Source organism: Scatophagus argus, chromosome 9 (genome assembly GCF_020382885.2).
Source record: "Scatophagus argus isolate fScaArg1 chromosome 9, fScaArg1.pri, whole genome shotgun sequence".
NCBI classification, from domain to species: domain Eukaryota; kingdom Metazoa; phylum Chordata; class Actinopteri; family Scatophagidae; genus Scatophagus; species Scatophagus argus.
In genome coordinates this window covers 17,822,598-17,842,916 of record NC_058501.1, presented here as the reverse complement: position 1 = coordinate 17,842,916, position 20,319 = coordinate 17,822,598, and the positions used below count along the sequence as shown (strand labels likewise).

General features: G+C 44.7%; 1 protein-coding gene across 2 annotated transcripts in view; it reads right to left on the bottom strand.

The window, feature by feature from the left end:
- Nucleotides 1-6,729: 6,729 nt before the first annotated feature.
- Nucleotides 6,730-20,319, bottom strand: part of erfl3 (Ets2 repressor factor like 3) — a 46,902-nt gene continuing 33,312 nt past the window's right edge. For both annotated transcript variants that reach the window (XM_046399174.1, XM_046399175.1), the window contains exons 3-5: nucleotides 12,924-13,039; nucleotides 11,584-12,734; nucleotides 6,730-11,243 (exon numbers count right to left, since the gene is read on the bottom strand). In XM_046399174.1, coding sequence (XP_046255130.1) covers nucleotides 10,572-11,243; nucleotides 11,584-12,734; nucleotides 12,924-13,039 — 1,939 coding nt within the window. In that variant the 3' untranslated portion in view covers nucleotides 6,730-10,571. The remainder of the gene's footprint in view (nucleotides 11,244-11,583; nucleotides 12,735-12,923; nucleotides 13,040-20,319) is intronic.

The window sequence follows — 20,319 nt, the reverse complement described above, 5'->3', positions numbered from 1 at the left end:
CATCCTTGCACGTGAGATCACTTTGATGTACGGCAAATGTTTTGTGACATCTAACTTCTTCACAGTTGATGACAAATCACACTAGTTTGCAAACGATGTAGTCGCCTAATAGTAAACATTACATAATCCCTCTGCTCTGTGCGTAGTAGAAAACCAGACCCATGCTGAGACAGACAGCCATGCGGGAGCTCATAAGAAGAGCGCCCCCTGTCGGTTTGATCTGATGCATGCATGTTGATCTCTCACTCAAGCTCAGTGATGGGAGAGCAGACATAATGTAGACCTAAAAACAGATGAACGTTCTGATTGGCTGAAAGGAGCTGGATATTTTGTAAGATTATGCCTACCACTCGTGTGTGTTTGACAGTGTGTGTGTGTGTGTGTGCTCTCTTATTCTCTTATTTGTGCATGGCGAAGGGGTGGTGGTGGTGGTGGTGGTGGGGTAGGATGTTGATAAAATGTTGATGTAGAGTGACATCTAGTTGTAGTTGTTCATCATTGCAACTTTAAGTGATGAACAGCGTTCATAAAGTTAAATGTCTCAGAGACATTGTGTTTTTGTCGGGGATGAAAGGAGAAAATAAGTCAAATAAAAATAAATCAATAATGCACATTATAGCATTAATTATATTATATAAAACAATATATATTATATTAATATGCTAAACAATCTTTAAAGTGAACACCACTTCCCGGTCCCCCGTCATACTGCGTACTTATATTTGAATTTAAAATATGCAGTAAAAATACATCGGTCTGCTCACTGAAATTAAACACACAACATCAACATCTTTTCCACAGCGATCGCTTAAAGTTGGTTATTGAAAAATGTGAGCAGGATACATGTCGAGCAGCACATTTTACAGTGTGAAAACAAACTTACCAGCGCCCTCTGGTGGACAGACCATGTAACAGAGGCCGTGTTTCTCAGCAGCCTCACCGTTAGCACGTCTTACTGCACTTGCAGACATACTATTTGTTTGCTATAGTGTTTTTGTAGCGGGAACTCGTGATATTGTTTTACATGTTAGGAAACAAATTTGTTAGCAAATGAACTTTTATACTGACTACAACATCCAAACAGCATTCAGGCAGTATTGTGAATATAGGAGCACATCCTGTGCTATTGGCTGTAACTTCACAATAACTACTATAATGTATTTCATTTTTCTCCATTCTATGATTTGTAAGACAAAACTGTATTAAAACCACATTGCAGCTTTTTCCAGAACCCTCAGTGACATCCTACAGTCTTCCTCAGCAAGATGAAGTTTGCCTTGCGACCATTAAAACAGAGCAGATGGCTGTAAGTATTCAGATTACATCAGAGAAAAAGATGGTAGGTCTAAGCTTTTTTTTTCCTTCTTCTCAAACTGCTGCTTCCAAGGTCAAAAATATGCATACATATAAAGTATCCAATAACTATTGGGTATTGCAGTGGCTCCATGGCTCCACTATGAGGATCAATAAAGTCTCATCATATACATTTCAGCGTGGTTTTCTGTTTTCCTTGCATGTAACCCCTCCAGCTACACCACCTTGTTAGCAAGCCCCCCCCACCCCCGCCCTGTTTCCCCAGCTCCGCTCTGCCCTTCTGCATGGGGAGCCTGACCGTTTGACCTTCACCCTTCACCCTCTCTGTGCACTCATCACTGGTGTGTCAGTCAAACACCAGAGACCCTCCTCTCCTGCTGGGCTCTGCTGTCAATCCAGCCTCAAGTACAGACCGCAGCAGAGAACAACAGAGAGAGGGAAGAAATGGAGAAAAGAAAAAGGAAAGAAACTGATAATAACCGGAGCTTGACCAATGACGTTAACATAATTAATAAATACGTTGACACTTTGCTCAAAACAGATTTTGAATTAACTACCTGTAGTCTAAAGCTCAGCACTATTTATTTATTTTTTGTCTTGTCGTGTTCCCATTGTTCAAAGACTGTAAACTAAGCCTAAACTGAGCGGAGGTCCACAGAAAGCAAAGGCCACAGGAACGTGTCTCACCTCAGGGTCCCTTAAAGCAGAGACGCTCACAGTAGCAGCACAACCTCTGACCCTCAGCTTGACCTCACACCCAGTTCAGTCAGGCCACGCATGCCCTCATCAAACCCTGGAGAAGTGAAGCACAAAGGAGATGGAGATGGTGTGATAAGTGATTCAATGAGCAAAACCAGTGATAAAACTCTGTGACTGTGAGGATTCCAGGTGAACTGGCTTAAAATTTTGCACAGACATTCGCGGCTCTCAGAAAATGCATCTGACAGACTTGCGTGACCTCCTGACTCATCGTGCAGCCCCGCCACGAGGTTTAAATGTTTGATTATTTTGTAAAAACCCTCAACAGCCGCTGGCATCTTTGTGAAACCTGCAAGACGAAATGAATTTTGCTCCCTAACCCCGTCTGTACTTTGAGTTTAGGGCTAATTATTTCCACACATTTTGGGCTCTTTTGAATTATGATGTCGGATTTTACATATTTTGTGTATTGACTTTCTTTTTTTTTTTCTTTTTTTAGCCATCAAACTTCCACGGGAAACGCTGGGCTGAGAAAAAAAACTCTACAACAGCAGTGAAGAATTTTATACCAAGTGGGCTCAAGAGCCTTTTAATAGTTTGCACTTCTATTTCTTTCCACTGAACTTCTGCACTCTTTACCTTGGGATTTTAGTGGCCGAGTGAGTTATTGAAGGAATGGAAGGGCTCTTTGTGTATCAAGTATCAGCAGAGGACAAGTCTGCTCCTGTAGCTTACAGGAGGAGGCAGCAGGAGTCACGATGTCTAACAACGTCTGATCGATGCTGCCTTCAGACCCTGCAAGGTTAAGGGTTTAGGAGAGCCTGAGCCTGCACATGTTGGTATTAAACCTGGACACACGGCTGTAGACAAAGATGTTTAAAAGTCTTTCTTTTACAGATGTACTCTGAAGCCTGAGCCATATATTGTAATACTGATGGGGTCATGACACCCGGAGAAAAAGCACAGAGCAGATCATAGCATCGTTAAAGCTTGACAAGGCTGCGGCATCCTTATACCAGTTGCAGCACGGAGAACAGTAGGCCCCTGTGCTCACTGCATTCTTGTTCACAGTAACTTAACACCGCTCAGCTGTTCCTCTGAGTCCATGTCATGTCCCAGAGCTGAAGACAAGAGGGGCAGACGTCCTTGGACACACAGATTACGCCCTTTATTCATATTGTATCACAATTTTTGTTAATGAAAATGATCTGTCGTGGATACAAAATGAATAAATCTGTGCTCTCACCTACAAATATGTTAGACTTCGTAGCTGTATTTATAGCTGTACTTATTTAACCCTTTTAAAACCACAGGGATCACCGGTGACACCGCGGCACATTTTATGACACAATTATTGACAAAAATAGACAAAAAGACCAGGCGTTTTAAGAAATATATCTATTATTATGGTGCTAAAAGGGTTAACATGTTATTTTTTTGTTTTGATGGTTATATGTAATTATTTTAATGTTTATAGCACATATTTTTTGTCTTGAGTGTGTTTGGAAGTGCAAATATAAATGTGTTGTGTATGAAATTGCTCATTTGCTCAATATTTTACTGGCTTACTGCATGATTACGTTTAATCTGGGGAGGCAAAAGCAACTCATGGGCCCGTTGTTCAGTAAGTGACAAGTGACTTAAAGCTGCAGAACCACATTAATCCAAACCAATACAAACTTCTAGTTCCTGTTAGATGATGGTATTTCATTGGCAACTGAGTGAAGGAAAAGAAATCTCAACACAGTTAACAAACACAGCATTACAAATGCAGTGCAGTATTTCAACAACAGGGGGAGACATCCAATGCGAAATAAGGAGAGAACAAGTGGATCATTTTTGTTTTGATGATGTACAAACGTCAGGCATATTTCATTAAGTCTTAATTCAGTCTTTACACATCAGGTCAGTGCCTGACATCTCAGTAGTGCTGAATGGGAGATAAATTAATATGCGCTTTCTTTTCGGGGTCAAATGTGTCGAACAGAAAGACTGGTGGGAAGGAAGGAGAAAAAGGAAATACAAGCACCAGAGTTTCAAACAAACCACATCAATATGCGCAAACACTCGTCTGTGCTTGGTGTGACAAAGTGCCGTCACTCACTCCTGTGCGGTGCAGCTTTTCTCTGTATGGTGGAGGATGTGGTGAAGTTACTAGCATGCCTCCGTATGTCACTGTACCGTAACTCTCACAGAATATGCAACAGTGGTGTGTGTGTCTTGACAAAGGCTTCTTGCTGTGCAGCAGGTTGTGGTTATATGTGGAGCACCGAGCTGGCTCTGCACAGGTTTCTGCGAAAGCAGGCGCTCAGAGGAAGCGAAGGGAGAGAGATGTGGCACAGGTGAGAGAGTGCAGTGGTTCCTGTGGTCTCTCTCTTTTCTCTCCTCCGCTGTGAATGGAGCACCTGGGTTAGTGGCGTGTCAACAGTGGGGGCCTGAAATGCCTCACACACACACACTTGCATACAGTGACCCACACCACGGTCAGTGAAGGTAAACCCAGGTCACATGATGTCACACATCTGCGTCAACGAACTGTTCGAAGCATTGGTTCTCTTAAAGCGAAGCAGTGTCCCACTTCACAGGTTAAACATGTATTTGGCTCATAAGAAGTTCAGCTACTGGGATTTTCTCCATCCATTCAACCATTGTGCTGTTTCATGTAACTGTCAGAGGCCTGAAGACTTAAAACTTTGATACTGACGAGCAAAGATTAGATTAAATAACATTCAAGAATATACATTTGAAGTGCACTTCTTTCCTGTCTCATTAATCACCTCATGACCCTTTGAATTCATCTTCCAACCCTGATCCCATTTCCCGACCAGCTTATGTTCATGCAGTACTCACGTGCCCCGTATGAATGCTGAAAAGTCGCTGTAACAATTCTTCCTCTCCACGCAGGCTGCTGGTGTGCGTACTCTGCAAGAGGCGGAGAACAAAATCCACAGTCATCATTCAGAATGAAAGTGCATCCCGATATTCAGCAAAAGTTAATACGAGGCCTCAGTAGTCTGAGTTTAAGTAGCGTGGGTACCTTGTAAAAGCTACAGTCATGTTAACACAGAATGGCCTCTTCCTGTTACTGCCACACAGTAAGGAAACACAAAGAGCTATTAAAACGTCTGAATTCGAAAGAAAGCCATGCGATTTGACTGGCTCAGGCTGCTGAAACCGCACATTGTTTCGTGGTACACTTGAATGCATTTTTGCATGAACAGAGGAGTGTGGATTCGGTCCCCAATCATGTGCAGCGTAGTTAGGAAAGGATCACTTCACAGCCAGTATGGAGAGGAGGGATGATTACACTCACCAACAACTCTCTCAGCGCAGACAAGCAAGCCAGAGCTGAATCATTAAGACGGACATGAGAAGAATGAAAACCTTATCGTTTATCCTGTCAGACGTCGCGTGCTTTCTGTCACTCCTGCCCCGCAACAACGTCGTCAGGCCACTTTTGCACTGAACTGCAGGAATTGCTGTGTACGAAAACAACCGAAAACATCAATCTAATAAAAATGTGATTCTTTTCATGATTTCATACCAATCCTCATGTATTTGCGACATCATCTAGTTATAAAACAACTTTGCCAGCAAGCAATTACCATCATTTGCTTAAAACGATTGAAAACTAGGTCTCCGTACTTTTAGGTTCAGGTTCTATGGTGTTTCCTGTTCTGGTTTGCATTTTAACATCTCTTTGCTCCAGCGACTCACCCACCCTCCTCCTCCTCCTCCTCTTACATACAAAATGTGCCTGTAAGAGCGCTTAAGACAAGGGAGCCGGTGCTGACGTCACGTTAAAAGGTAGATGGGTAAGGCTTGTGTAAGCATTATGTGGGTGAGTGGACAACAGCCCCGCAGACAAAGTGCTTTCCTTTATCACTAATAAATGTACAACATCAGAGGCCTCTGCATCGTGGCAACCTTGAGTGTGTGTGTGTGTGTGTGTGTTCAATTCATCCACGCAAAATATCAGGGATCACACAAGCCAAAATAAAAGCCTGCTTTTCCTCTTATACAATTAAATATTGTGAAATATCATGTGACTTGAGCAGAAGTGTATTTACAGGGCTGATTTTTCAAAAAATTATTTTAAATGTTTTGTCTTAATTCAGATTTACTGTTTTTTACTTACTGTAAAAAGCTTAATCGATCCTTGAAATAAACATCTTTGAATAAAAAAGAATAATAATTAATACTCGAGTACATTTGTACATTTACAAGTTTGACATTTTGGGAAATACTTATTCTTACTTTCTGGCCGAGAACCTTTGCCAGCTTATTAACTATGAGGCTAAAGCTAGCATCTGGTTAGCTCAGCACAGCATGTCGCTTGAAGAGTGGAAACAGCCGGTCAAATCATCCTGCTAAGCTAAGCTAACGGCCTGCTGGCTGAAGCTTTCATTTAACATATAAATACTTGACTGGTAACAATCTTCTCATAAATTTAGACAGCAGAGTTTTGTTTACTAATTTTCAAAAAGCTTAAAGCGAAGTTTTCAATTTCATTTTGTTTTCGCTGTAATTCTGAAGCAGCCACAGAAATACCTAGAGGCCTCGTACGACTGTCGGCTTGCTATTAACGAGACAAAAATGCAGAGGTTAATCTCTTTGTTTACAAGTATTAAAACTCCGCTGTGTGATTATATTTGTCATTAATAAATATGGATGTATGACAGAAGAGCAGACATAAACAAACAGAGATATTCATAGTGGGTTTTGACTGGTTTTAATTAACCCTGATTACAGCTTAATTACAAGTTTGGAAAAATAACACGAAAGAAGTAGAGAAATTCAATGTTACATCATGGTATTAACTCTCATCTCTCCATCTGAGTGTTATGTAACTGCTCGGGGGAGATGAGGCGAAAGAAGAGAGACTGAAAGAGGGAGAAGATAGACCTTTACACAGTCAAACAATACACATCTTTTTTCTTCTTTTAAAATGATACAACCCCCAGCCCCTCTGAAAAAATTACAAGAAAAAATATACAAGAGCAAGAGAGAGAGGAAAAAAAAAGTAACATTATAAAATAAAAATTACAATACATGACAAAAAAAAAAAAAAAAGGTAAAATCCTCTGCCATTGTCCCTCTCAGTCCCCGATGTTATTTCTCTGTCAGCATCAAAATTAATATTACACATCTTAGTTATATTACATTTGTAAAAACTAAAAGACAAGAAAAAGGTCTCAGGCTCTCAGGTTTTGGAGGGGGGGGTTAAGGTGAAGGCTGAAGGTTTGAAAGGAGGGAATGGAGTCTGAGGGGGAGGGAGGGGGTTGTCACATAATCCAAAGTGATGTACACAACATAAAAAGCAACAGCTAACAGAGCCATGGAATAATAATAATGCCAAGTGGAGAGGTAAATAACCCAAATGAGAACAATAACAACAACAACAATAATCAATAGCACTATCAACATCAGAAAAATAAACCGAGAAACCTTTATGCTTTTGATAGAGAAACGTAATCTTTGTGCTGTTAATCTACCGTCCTTTGACTGTAGAGGCCTGAAACAGGATGAGAGAGAGAGCCTGTGTTACAATCAGAGTCCAATCAATCTCTTTTTTTTTTTTTATTTTTACCCTGCAACATCGTGAGTCAGATCGCGCCGCAGTTAGCAGGAAGTTAGACAACGGCTGCAACTGGGCGAGGAAAAAAATTAAACTGAGAGAAAAATAGAAAGAGCGCAGAGCAGGTGAGATTGACGCCTCATCTGTTGCTGAGATATGACAAGTAGTAGTAAGGCAGCTGTCAGTTCAAATACAGACACAGGACCTGGTGGGGGTGAGGGCGTGTGAGGGTCTCTGAGGGTGTGTGTGTGTGTGCGTGTGTGTGTGTGTGAGACAGCGTGTGCGCATGTTGTGACATGCTCCAGTCCAGACCACAGGGGTCTGATGAGGAAATTCAATCAGCTCAGCTACACAGACCGCCCGGAGGCCATCTATCTCACAGTTCGCTGCTATAGATCCGTCTTGTCACTGGCCAGGCAGGGACAGGCCGCCGGTCAACTTGGCACGGTTAACCAATCGGACGGCTGGATGACTTGGCAGCAGGGACTAAAAGCTCCCCAGACGCTAAAACGGTATTCACAAATCATTTGTGTGTGTTTGAATGTGCATAGATTGAGCAGAGGGCCTTGCAGGATGGGGCTCACGTGTCCGACTTCTCCGAGCCGTCTTACAGTAATGACCCTTAACCCTCTCTCTCTCTCTCCCTTGCCCTGATCCAGAGCTGCAGTGAACTTTCAAAGCATTATGCTAACTCACAGAAAAGACAGGATTACTACTTCACTAATAACCCATGAGCTAATTCTGAGCACACACCTCCCCACACACACACAAACACAGAGCCTGAGGAGGTAGCCTGAGGCCAGGACAGCTCGGGCCGGCGAGAACCCCACTGAGCTGAGCTAGACTGTACAGACAGGAAAGAGCAGAATGCTGTGCGCTGAAAGGGCAAGCTACTGCAAATGAAGTGAACAGCAGAGTGAGACACACATCTGAATCATCAGCAGTCTGTTCGAGTCCTGCTTCATTTTTTTTTTTTTTTTGCTTGTTTGTTTGTTTTTTTTCCTGCCAGTCTTGTTCTGGTAGGCTGGCCTGTGCTGTTTTTCACTGGCTTGTCTGTCTATGAAACAAATGTACAAGAAAATACTCAGACCCCCACCCCCCGACACACACACACACACACACACACACCTCTAAACCGACCCCACACCACCCCCTTCTGTCTGTCCACGTTACCTAGTGAGTGGCGTGACACATCTTATCACTCAAAATGATCCATTTACCAAAAAAATCCTGAATCAATCATATCATTAAAATGCTATGGTTCTTTTAAAATCGCAACTCTCTTTATAATTTTATTTAGAATATATATAAAGATATAGTTTGTATGTTGTGTTATTAGAGCTCAGTTTGCACTTTTATACATGCTATAAAAACAAGGCATAGAGAGGCAGAGTGTGTGTGTGTGTGTGTGTGTGAGGTCTAAGATGTTCCCTGTTCTCTCAGGCTCTCACACTCATGTAGTTAACAGGCCTGGCAATCTCATGCGCACACACACACACACACACACACACTCGCACACATACACACACTCAGGACCTGAGGATGGCGTCACTACAGGGAGAGCTGGTGGGCCAGACATAGAGAGAGAGGGATTATGTTTAAAGGCAGTGTCGTGCGTGTGTGTGTATGTGTGTGCGCGTCTTTGCTGGTTCGGTTTAACACTATCTATGTTTGTTAGAGGAGCTTCAGCTGGTGAACTAGGATTCTGTGCTGCTGGGACTTGAGAGAAACTATTTTCAGTATACAAGCCATGTTAGGTGAGGTGAGAAAGGCTAGTTAGCGGTTACTGGAACCACCCGAACCCTCCCTCCCTCCCTCCCTCCTGCTGCCCTCCCATCGCGGTCCCCTCAGCAGTCCTTCTTTCTTCTATAATGAAGAACTTCTTCATTCTCTTCTTTTCCTCTGCTCACATCTCCCTGGGGTTACAAATTATGTCTGCGAGTGGAGTCATGATCTTTCCACAGGTGGTCCACAAGAGACAGTGGGAGGCCGAATGGGAGAGAGAGAGAGAGAGAGACAGGAGGAAGGTGCCAGAGTCAAAGTCTGTGTGATGTGTAAAATGTGAGTGTGTGTATAGTCTTGCGTTGCAGTGCCTGTAAGCAATGCTTCAAATGTGAGCGGGGTTTTATTTTTTCTTTTTTTTTCGTTTTTTTTTTTTTTTTTTTTTGCTTGTGTGCGTTTGTGTGCATGATTCCAATAAACATACAGCAAATGGCTTCCCTGAGTGGAGTGGGCCAGGTTTAAGAGTCAGTCAGACGACAACACCCAACAGCCCCACTCTTCAATCTTGAAGACACACTTTCTTTTTCACTTTTTAGTATCTGGCAAGCGTTACGAGGGTTTCATGACTTAATGAACATAGCAGTCTGCTCCGGTCTTTGTTCCCTTCCATGTCACTCCAGGGCTGTGGGTTTATAGATACAGGCACTTATCAAAATCCCGTCAGCTTATAGGAAAAGTAGCATAGGGGAGAGTGTGTACATTGTCATCCTAGGTGTGTTGCTGGGCTATAAGGGAGTGTGTTTCCCCTGAGGAAAGAGCTGACAGACTGCTGATTCTTATGGTGGGGCCCGAAGGCAGGGGCTGTGCTACTGGGGCAGGGCATCTGGAGAATCACTGGCCAGGTGGGAGGTGAAGTTGGTGCCAAGTTCCAAAAGGGAGCCTCCCTCTGATTTCAGCCCCTTTAAAGTCACCGTGCCTGGGATGGCTGAGTTTGAGTGAGTCCCACCTCCCAGAGGATGTGTCCCAGAAAAGCCCTGATCCAGACAGAGGATTGGAGGGGGATCCGACAGAACAAGAGTCAGGCTGTCTCTGAGGTGTTGGTTTTGTATGTGTGTATGTTGGACTGTGCTCTCAGTTCACTGGAGGTTTCAGACATCTAGTTTGTCAGTGTGGGAGAGGGATTACAGAGGAACCATTTACATACTCCTGTACCACCTACAGTGCTACTGGAGCAGTAGTGTTTGTGCTGTGTCTCTCATCAACAGTCTTTGTTCTCCAGAGACAGCTGCGCAGTGGCACGATGTAGTTCAGCGCTCACCCTCAACGGTGTGGCTAAAGAGCCCTCGTACGGCAACGGGGGAGGACTGTCCCCTTCTCCGCTGCCCGTCCCATCCTCCTCCATCTCCATCCGCCCATTACTTTGCCTCTGTCTTTCCCTCTCCTCCTCTGGTCGTACTTTCTTGTCGTCTGACTCCTCCTGTGAGGCCTCCATTCGCTGGTCTTCGCTCCAGCGTCTCTTGAAGCGCAGCTTGAGGGGGATGCACTTCGTCTGGGGAGCTCCCGCTGAGCCCGTCTGAGGTGGTGGTGTGTTACTGTCCCCTGGGTCGATGGGTTCAGTCTTGAGGGTGGGCAGAGCGCGATGCGCATTGGAGTGTATGTGCTGTGAGGTGAAGAAGGGCATCAGGCCAGGTGGAGGCGGAGCGGGGGCTTTGAAGACATCCTCGTCCAGGTCCTCATCAGTATGGGATTGATGTTGGGGGGCCGCTGTGCCATTAGCAAGGCGGCGGCGGTGGTGGTGGTGGTGGTCAGGCGCTCTGGAGTGACGAGGGGAGAAGAGCTCAAACTCCTCATCTCTCTCATCTGGATCCTCATCGCTAATGTCGGTCACCTCCACCTCTTCCTCTGACTCGATATCAGAGATGGGCTCCACCTGGACAGTCAGACAAAAGTGGAAAAAGAGCCAAATGTGAACACAGCTAGAAAACAACAGATGGAGGAACTCACTGACAGATAATTAGCATAACAGATTTTTATACCAGCAGTGTTTTAAAAGACAGTGAACACCATTGATAAGCATTTTATTTATACATTATAAATAAGTATTTCAAAATATAGCTTTACTAGAAACATGTTTGCTTTTAGACAACGTGTGAGTGTTGTAAAGAGAGTAGATTAAATGCAAGTCTCCTCTTTAAGATCTTATGGTCACACACATTTTCTCTGTGAAACTTTAGATAACATTAGGGAATGTTTGGGTTTTTGTATCTCACCTTTATCTTGGGAAGTCCTGCACTGTTTAGGGACTGTGTTGAGGACGAGGCAGAGATGATGCCTGAGCCGCTGGCTGAGCTCAGGTCGCTGCCAAACGACAGCGAGGAGCCCAGGCCAGAGGTAGACGACATGGACCCAGATCCTGAGCCTGAGGACATGGAGCTCTGCCTTGGTTTGCTCTGGCTTTGACTGTCCCTCTGCTTCCTGCCCAGTGGTGGTGGCTGCAGCTTGAACTTGAAGGGAGACATGTGTGGAGGCTCCTCGCCCAGGTGAAGCGGGTGATGCATGGGATGAGAATGGGGGTGAGGGTGGGCAGAGTGAGGTGGGTGCGGGTGGTGGTGGGCGGAGTGGGCCAGAGTTGGATGGTGGTGCCGCTCTCCTCCCCTCTCTCCACCCCCTGCTGTAGCTGCTCGCTCTGCTCTCTCTCCTCTCTCTCCAGTCAGACCAGCCTTTTCTGCAGCGGGCCGGTGAGGCTGAGGGATAACGATGTTGGGGTACTGGAGGAAAGCCCTGGGGCTGAGGCCGTAGTTGTACACTGACTGGGTGTGGGCCTGCAGGTAGCGCTTCATGTCCTCTGGGTTGAAGGAGAAGTGGGAGCCTAACATGGGTGACAGGGTGGGTGAGGGAGTGTAAGGAAGGTGAGATGTCGGAGTCATGGAGAGCGCTGGGGACAGAGGCGGGGCTAGGAGGCCCGCTCCTCCCGGCCCCGGCAGAGGGGACACAGGGAAGGGGGACAGGGGCTCTGGGTGGATCCGGTGCCCTGTGGGGCCACGAGAGCCTGGGTGCCCAGCAGGGTTACCTGGGCCTCCATACATACGGAACAAGGTTTCATGAGACAGACGGGGATGGATGATACTTCGATAACCTCCTCCTCCACCACCAGGTCCTCCTCCCCCACTCACACCCCTCTCTCCCCTCTCCTCCCCAGCTCCCGTGTTGCCCTCCTCAATCTCAGAGTTGACCGAGGTGCCGTCACTGCAGTCGCTGACGGAGCCACGCGCCATTCGCCGGGCCACGGAGCTGAACATGCTGCCGGGGCTGCGCAGGTCCTCATTTGGGGAGAGGACTTCGGAGGGGGTTGAAGGAGGAAAGCGGAAGTGAGTCCCTGCACCAGTGGGGACAGGTGGAGCACTCTGAGGAACACTGCTTCCTGGAGATGTCAAGGGAGGGTGGGAGGAAGAGAGAAAAAAAAGAGAGGGAGAATACTAAGAAATAATATATAGTGTTCTCCTGTGTAATCCTATGTAATCACGCTATCCTATTGTGGGATTAGGTGCTATCTAAACATGTACAGACATGCACACATACACACACACAGCGCCAGACTGTCCAGGCTTACCAGTGGAGCCCATGTCGATAAAGGGATAGTTGACCAAAACCAGTTTATTGAAGTTGAATTTATAGGTGAACCTCTTGCCTTTGGTCTTATGGAGGATCCTCTTGTTGTAGTAGTATCTGGTAAAGAGAAGAAAACATGATATATATATATATAAATGATAAATAAAACATTAAGAGAAGACAGTGTGTGGAATGAGCGTGTAAAGAAACAACAGGGTAAAATAATTAACGATTTTGACGCATATTACCAAGATTCATAAATATTGGCCTGTTAACAACACTGAAGCATTTCATTTAAAATGTGCATGCCATTAAAAATTTTTATTTTGTTCCTGAAGTCTTTAAGACCATGACAGATGTGCCTGCACACTCAAGCACAAATTTCAATAACCCCCCCTCCACACACACACACACACACATCACCACCACCACATTCTCTAATGATAGATATTACCGAGTGTTGTATGACATTTGCACAAAGCAGACCCAGTAAAAGGGAGGGGCAGGAGGAAGAGGGTGGGAGAGAGGGGATGAAAAAGAGAGAAAACTGAGAGATGAGAAGCAGTGGATGGACTGAGTGGTGAAGCAGCAGCAGAAGAGATGTGTGAAGGGATAAATAAACAAGCAGGAGGTCAGGGGTCAGAGTATGCAGCATTAACACTGCAGCCGAATATGCACTGTAGATGGCATTCTAAGAGTACAAGTGCATGTCAACAGCTGGATGCATGTCACAGGTGTATGTGTTTTATATGTATGATACCTTTGATCATCTCCAGTATATATATATATATTTTTTTTAGATGAAGGTCCAAGATTAGAAAAAAAAAGGTTCATGTTAGGGTCTTATAAGTTCAGATTTAGTCTGACGAGTGTCAACACACAGCAACATGCTCCGTTATTCATTTTTCTAGCTGGACCCATCCCTTTATGTAACACCAAAGCAAAGCCACCAATAATTCACCCCATCTTTATCTGTTTATGTAATGACCATTCTCTCTATTTTTTTTAAGCTTTCTCTCGCCGATGGCCCCTGCCTACAGTACAAGGCTCCATTTTTATTAACCTTTGTCCAGCTACAGCTCTTTATGTAATATCTCTCTGCTTTCTTACTCAGATCCACATCCATTTTATGTAACCTCTAGATCCCTGGCAGCCAAGCCTCACACGCTGAGACACAGCAAAGAAAAGAGGAGAAGATAAAGAGCAAGGGAGGAACAAAGATGGTGGAGTTTGTTCGTCAGGGAGATACCGAGCTTGTGTGCCATGCTCACCAAAACTACCACCCATCCTTTCAACTTTACTTTGTGGCTATTAACCACAAGATTCACGCAGACTGCACATTTGCACATCACGTCTGCATGTCTACCTGCTTTTATAGCGCTAGGCTCCGATTTCCCTTCCTCCAGCGTGTGTCTGCTGGCACAAGTTAAGTGAAGTGTGCTGACAAAGATAGGGGCTTCAGGGTATGTAGGTAATGCTGAGTTAATCAGAGCCCATTGACTATCATTATAGTGAATGGTAGTTATCCAGACGGCGGTGTGTCTGTGTGTTAGTGTGTCTGCCTGTTTGGTGGTGGGGAGGTGTCGCCCTTCGCCCCCCTCTTATTATGCTTATTACACAGACTGGCTGGGCCACTTTGGCTCTGGGAACAGACTGTTGCTCTTTTTCAATCTTCAACCCTCCTTCTCCTCCTCCTCCTCTTCTTCTCCCTTTATCCTATTGATACCTCTCTCTCTTTTTCTCATCAATCCATCTCACCCTCTTTATCCCAACTCTCTCCCTGTACTCTCCACTCGTCCCCTGAGGCGATGGGGTGAGAGAGTGAGAGAGAGAGAGAGAGAGGGAGAGACAGGACAGGCCTGCACTGTTGAAAACATTGTTTACGCCAGGCACAAAGCAGCATGTAATTTCTGCTCCAGGGGAGACACTCACAAGGGCCGGGAAGGAGGGGAGAGGAGCAGTTGGGAGCGAGGGGACGGACAGAGACGGGCAGGAAGTCAAGCAGAATTAAAACCACAACAGGACTGTGATCGAATTAGCTGATGACAGAAAAGTCAACAGGCTGTGCTAAGGCCCACAAATGGGTCCAATGCAAATACGGAGTGCAAGTGCGGAAAACAAACAAACCAACAAACAAAGGCATCTAAGAGTAATTTGTGCATCGCACTGCATCATTGCAAACCCTAACTGGATCAAAATTTCATGGCATGCTGCACTTCTCGCTCGTCCAAAGCAGAACTGAGCAACCTGCAATGCTTTTCTGTACGAAGCAGCTTGTTCTTTTAGTTTCTGTAATCTTGGATGCAGGAGAGACAAAAAACAGAGATACAAGAGAGTAAAATGATGATCTTAAAAAATAAGTAAAAATTAAACTTCCTGTCCCGCCTCTGAATCAGCCTTTTTATCACGTTATTGGCCAGTCCTGCTCATATCCCATAAAAAAGTGAACAGGGGAAGTGAAATACATGTCCCATCCTGTTCAGCATATCTTTCCAGTGATAACACATTCTTGTTAATATTTTGATGTAAATAAATTGGATAAAATACCACTCACTATTCACCCACAGACAGGCAACCCAAATCCCAAACGACAACGAAGCTGAGTTAACACCTTTTCAGAACAGTTTCAACAAAAACTGATCATTGTAGCTTTCATGACGGTAGGATTTACTCTTGGCTGTTGTACCTGACTGCATGAGTTTTAGCAAGCTGCACCTAATAAAATGGCAACTGGGCGTATAAATGACATAAATATTGACACAACCCAAAGGCCAATAATATCACTGTGCTGACACACTGGTCTGTCTGACCCTGGCTCATGGCGTTCTGATAGTAGGGAGTGTAGCCAATGAAAATTTTGTGTCCGGTTGACTGCACTCACAAATGCAGCTAATAAAAAGAATGCTGAAATACATATTTGGAAGCAGACGACAACTTTTGCGTAATCTTAGCCACGGCAACTGAAGCTGTGTTTAGAGCACATGGTCACCCATTCTTCCTCCGTGCCCCCTCCTCCTCCTGCGCCGTCATACAGGCAGACAGTCTTTGAAGAGCATTTGAACTCACTTCAAAAGAGAAGAAAGAGATTCTTTGAGTGCCTCTGTTTAGCTGCCCACCACACTTTACACACAAGTATGCTCATACACACACACACAGAGCTCTCATATCCTGACTCTGTAACTGCCATCTCATTCAGGCATTCTCAAACACATGGGTGTATGTGTGCCCCCACACCTTGAGAACACATCATTCACGAGATGCAGCTTTATCCCACTCCCTGTTTAACCGAAAGAGTAGATTGAACAATCAATGCAAGTATGGATTTAGGTAAAGCCTTCAGGGAAACAGAGGGGAGGCTTTCTATCAACTCAGTTGTTACTGTGTGTGATTCTAGGCCAGGGATTAAGACTGCGATTACACAGACCTGCTGTGGCCCAAAACAATATGATCAAAGCAGAGCGACACACACACACACACACACACACAAACAGACACACACAAACAGACACATAGCAGAAGGCAGAAACTCAATGGCGATGAATGAAAAGACATTTCTACACAGCGCTTTAACTAGGTTTGAAGGCATTTCCAAGCAAATACCACAACGTTATTATTTACTATTGTAAAACCTGACATTTTGAGTTTTTGATTTCTTACTTTGAATAATATGAACAACTTTTATCGCCCTAAACTCCTCCATCTGTTCACTTAGCAAAACAAAAAACAAACCAAACTTCTGAAACACAGCAGTCTTTAAGACAAGCAGCACAAATGCAAACCAATAACCGGAGCTCCAAAAGGCACTGAAAATGATTCTGGACTAAATGTGTTCATTCAGTTCAGAGAGCGAAGTATTACTTAGGGACAAAAGACCTTTCTGTTATGGCCAACTTTTTTATATTCATTTAATATGATATGTGTATGAGCTCACCAATCTATTTCAGTATCACTCTGCGCGCGCACGCACACACACACCAATGTCAACACTAAAAATGAAGTAAACCAACCCGCTTGTGTGTGAGTGGACAGACTGTGCCTTGCCCATTGTTGGGCTGTAAATAGGCGCTGACTGTGACAGGAAGTTGGGATTACAATACTCCCCATGAGCCCTGTGTTTATTTTCTGCCTCTTTCGTCAGCATTGGCTGTTACACACACATCCCAGCCAGATCCTTCTCTACACACACACACACCAGCTATTCACACTCAGGTGTGTGTATGTATGTCGCACATGTGAGAGTGCTTTGTGTAGAGTGTTCACGGTCTCAAAAAGGAAATGAAATGTTTGTACGGGGATGTGGGCTGAGTTAGGGATATGATAAGACAAGGTGTCACATGCTCAGCGTTTGCATGTGTGTGTGTGTGTGTATGAAGAGGAAGATCTGGTTAGGGTCCGACTGGGCCGGTCACATGCTCCGTGGGTGCAAATATGTACTCGAGCACACTCTGGTGTGTGTGCATTCCACCCTCATAGAAAATAAAAGCCTCATTCAGCCAGGGACAATGACATGCACACACACTCACACCCAGCGCTCATGTAAACTAAACACATACATGCTGCAGACAAAGACACCGGGAGGACAATGCACACAAGCATACGTTGAACACAAAGTCAAACAGTGGTACTGTCCCTGGTTGCTCCCTCTGCACTTTCCCTGTGGCCCTGGGTGTTTCCACACAAAGTGCTGCAGCAGAGCGAGGCCTTCTGACCTACAAACAGGCCCAGCCAGCTAGGTGACTAACACACACACACAGTGGCGTTACACCATCAGGCTCAAACTGTTGGATGAAGGTTCTCGTCAAGTTTTGGCATACGATAAACAAATTTCTGAATTCACAGCATCATGCTCAGGCATCTTGTGACACTTCACTCTATTTATGTGCTGTGGGCAAGTTTCCAGCTGTGGTGGCCCATCATACTTAAACGAGTGCTGGAAATGAAGCAAACACTGCAAACTTGTGTGCAAGCAAGCCTGCATGGTACAATGGCGCAATTGTGTATGCGAATGTGCACATGTGCTGTGTTGTTAATCTTTGCCAGCTGTGCGTGGCAGCCCCCCTGACCTCTGACCACAGTGCTGGAGCCAATGTGGGCTGCTGACTAGAGGACAGGGGGCCCTGGAGGTCTCTAGTAGCTGGGACCTCTTAGCATGATTACACTCATTAAGCCAGCACACTGCAATGACTGATTGGCAACAGGCTTCATTTTCTGCCACTCTCCTTTGTGGATCAGCTCGTCTATGAAGGCGAGCTGGTGGTGCGGGGAATCGGGAGGAGGGGTGAAGGCCTGGTGTTTTTATTAGCGGACAGGTCTGCTTCCTTGTCCTGCCAAATGATCCCTCATAACTAAAATACAGCTGCAGGTTAAAGATTGTGTCCTTCCTCTCATTGCTCCCCAGGCGCCTGATGCAGCCCACTGCTCCTGTGTGTTTCACTGCATGTAATTTGCTGGGTGTTGCATGTGTTTGAGTTTGAGGAATGTCAAAGCAACGACTGGAAAATGTCTGAATTTATGATAGATCTGACCCAAACTTACTTATTATTAAATTAAAAAAGAAAAGAAACAACAGCCCTAACCTTTTTCACCGTCAGTCATGTCCAAACACAAACATACACGCACACATCCGCACACCAACACACGCGCACATTGTGAGTGTAATCCTCTCAACAGGAGTGGGAATATCACAGCAGCCGTGGGAGCGGGAGACCAGGATGACGCATGGACTAAGGCTGTGTCCCCTCAACGGAAAGCCAACATATACGGACATGTCCACACACAAACACACGCACGCACGCACACAATGCAGGAGTCCTGATTAAGGGAAATTCCACCATGTGCATGGCAGAGAGGAAACAATAAGACCATTGGGGTAAAAATAATAATTACAAAAGGCTAAGTGATAAAAAGAACACTTCAAAACAGATTTTCCTTTTCAAGTATGTGAGCATGTGCTTGCATGCTAATTGCCACATGCTGACTGTGGTCTCCATTATCAGCAGACTCCAGGTTTTCTCCACATGAAGGGCACAAGGTGGCCTGCTTTCCAGCAGTTTGCTCCATATGGGGACCGTTAGCATGCACATGTGTGTTTGTGCGCCTCTTTTAAAACTTCATTAATCTTTAGTGCCATCAATCCTCTTGCCACATTACTATTGATGTGGCTCTTGAGACGTTTTATTTCCAGTGTCTGTTGTCGTGAAGGACTGATGGCGGCTCTTGTGTCAAACCAGGTGACAACATTGACGTGGGTGCGTGTGCATGTGTGTCGTTTTTGTTGACTGTCGCTCTCACTCTAAGCCTTAAATGATCCAACTAGATTTATAGGTACAGAGGGGGACAACCTGGAAGGTTGGATGAGGACACAAGCATGGTAGAAGGGAAACTCCAGAGTAGAAAACTTGTTGATAATCAGCCTATGAGGACAGTACATCAGAAGGCACTAAGACCCACTATATATAAGCACTTACTGCAGACTAAGCTCCAAATCTGTTACAGCTCTAGAGGATGGACATGCTATAAATACACAGCCTGACCACAATTATCCCCATCTTCATTCCTTTTTCTTTCTAATTCAGGAACACTAAATCTGTACTCTCAAGTCAGAAATTGTGTGTGTATATCACAAGCATGCATGCATCAGTAGTCCATATTCATATCCTCTGTTTCCATATGATCCCATGTAACAGAAGTCATCTTAATCTCACCATCATAAAAGAGTGCATACAAACAATCCCATTCCAAATGAAGCAATTCACGGTCCTTTAAAACAGCCTTGTAGTAGACTGTAAGATGCTTGGCCTTTTATGGCCTTCTTTAGCTACAAACAACTAGCTGGAGACAGACGACACACTGAATGAGATGCTGCGCTCACTACAACTGGTATCAGCTGAGAGGAGCTCCCCAATATGATACCTGTAATACTGAACTCTAATGTGCTGAGTGGTCATCGTTTTATTGTATTTATCACAAAAGTCATTACACGGATCTTATTTTTGTGTGTGACATCATGTCTGGTCACAAAAGCCGAAAGTACAAACAGAATCAGAAGCATCTGAGTAAGTGTTTTGCTGGTCTTGAAGCTATGTTTTATCTGCGTGGGATACAGTATACTATCATTGTAAAAATGGGATAAAATGGTCTTAAAATGACAATTTAATGCCATATTAAGTAGTGAGCATAAAGTAGTGATGATAAGTAGTTATCATGACAGGCCATTGTATTGCATGAGTTGTATTTTCATGTTATCTTTACACTTGAACTTAATGGTAGGGTCACAACCAAAACGCTTCCAAATGACTGTCGTAACACATTAATGGGTTTGGCTTCTCGTTCATGGATTTAAATTTAACCAAAAGGTGTAAAGGAGTGACCGCTCAAGTGGATCAGTGTTGTAACAC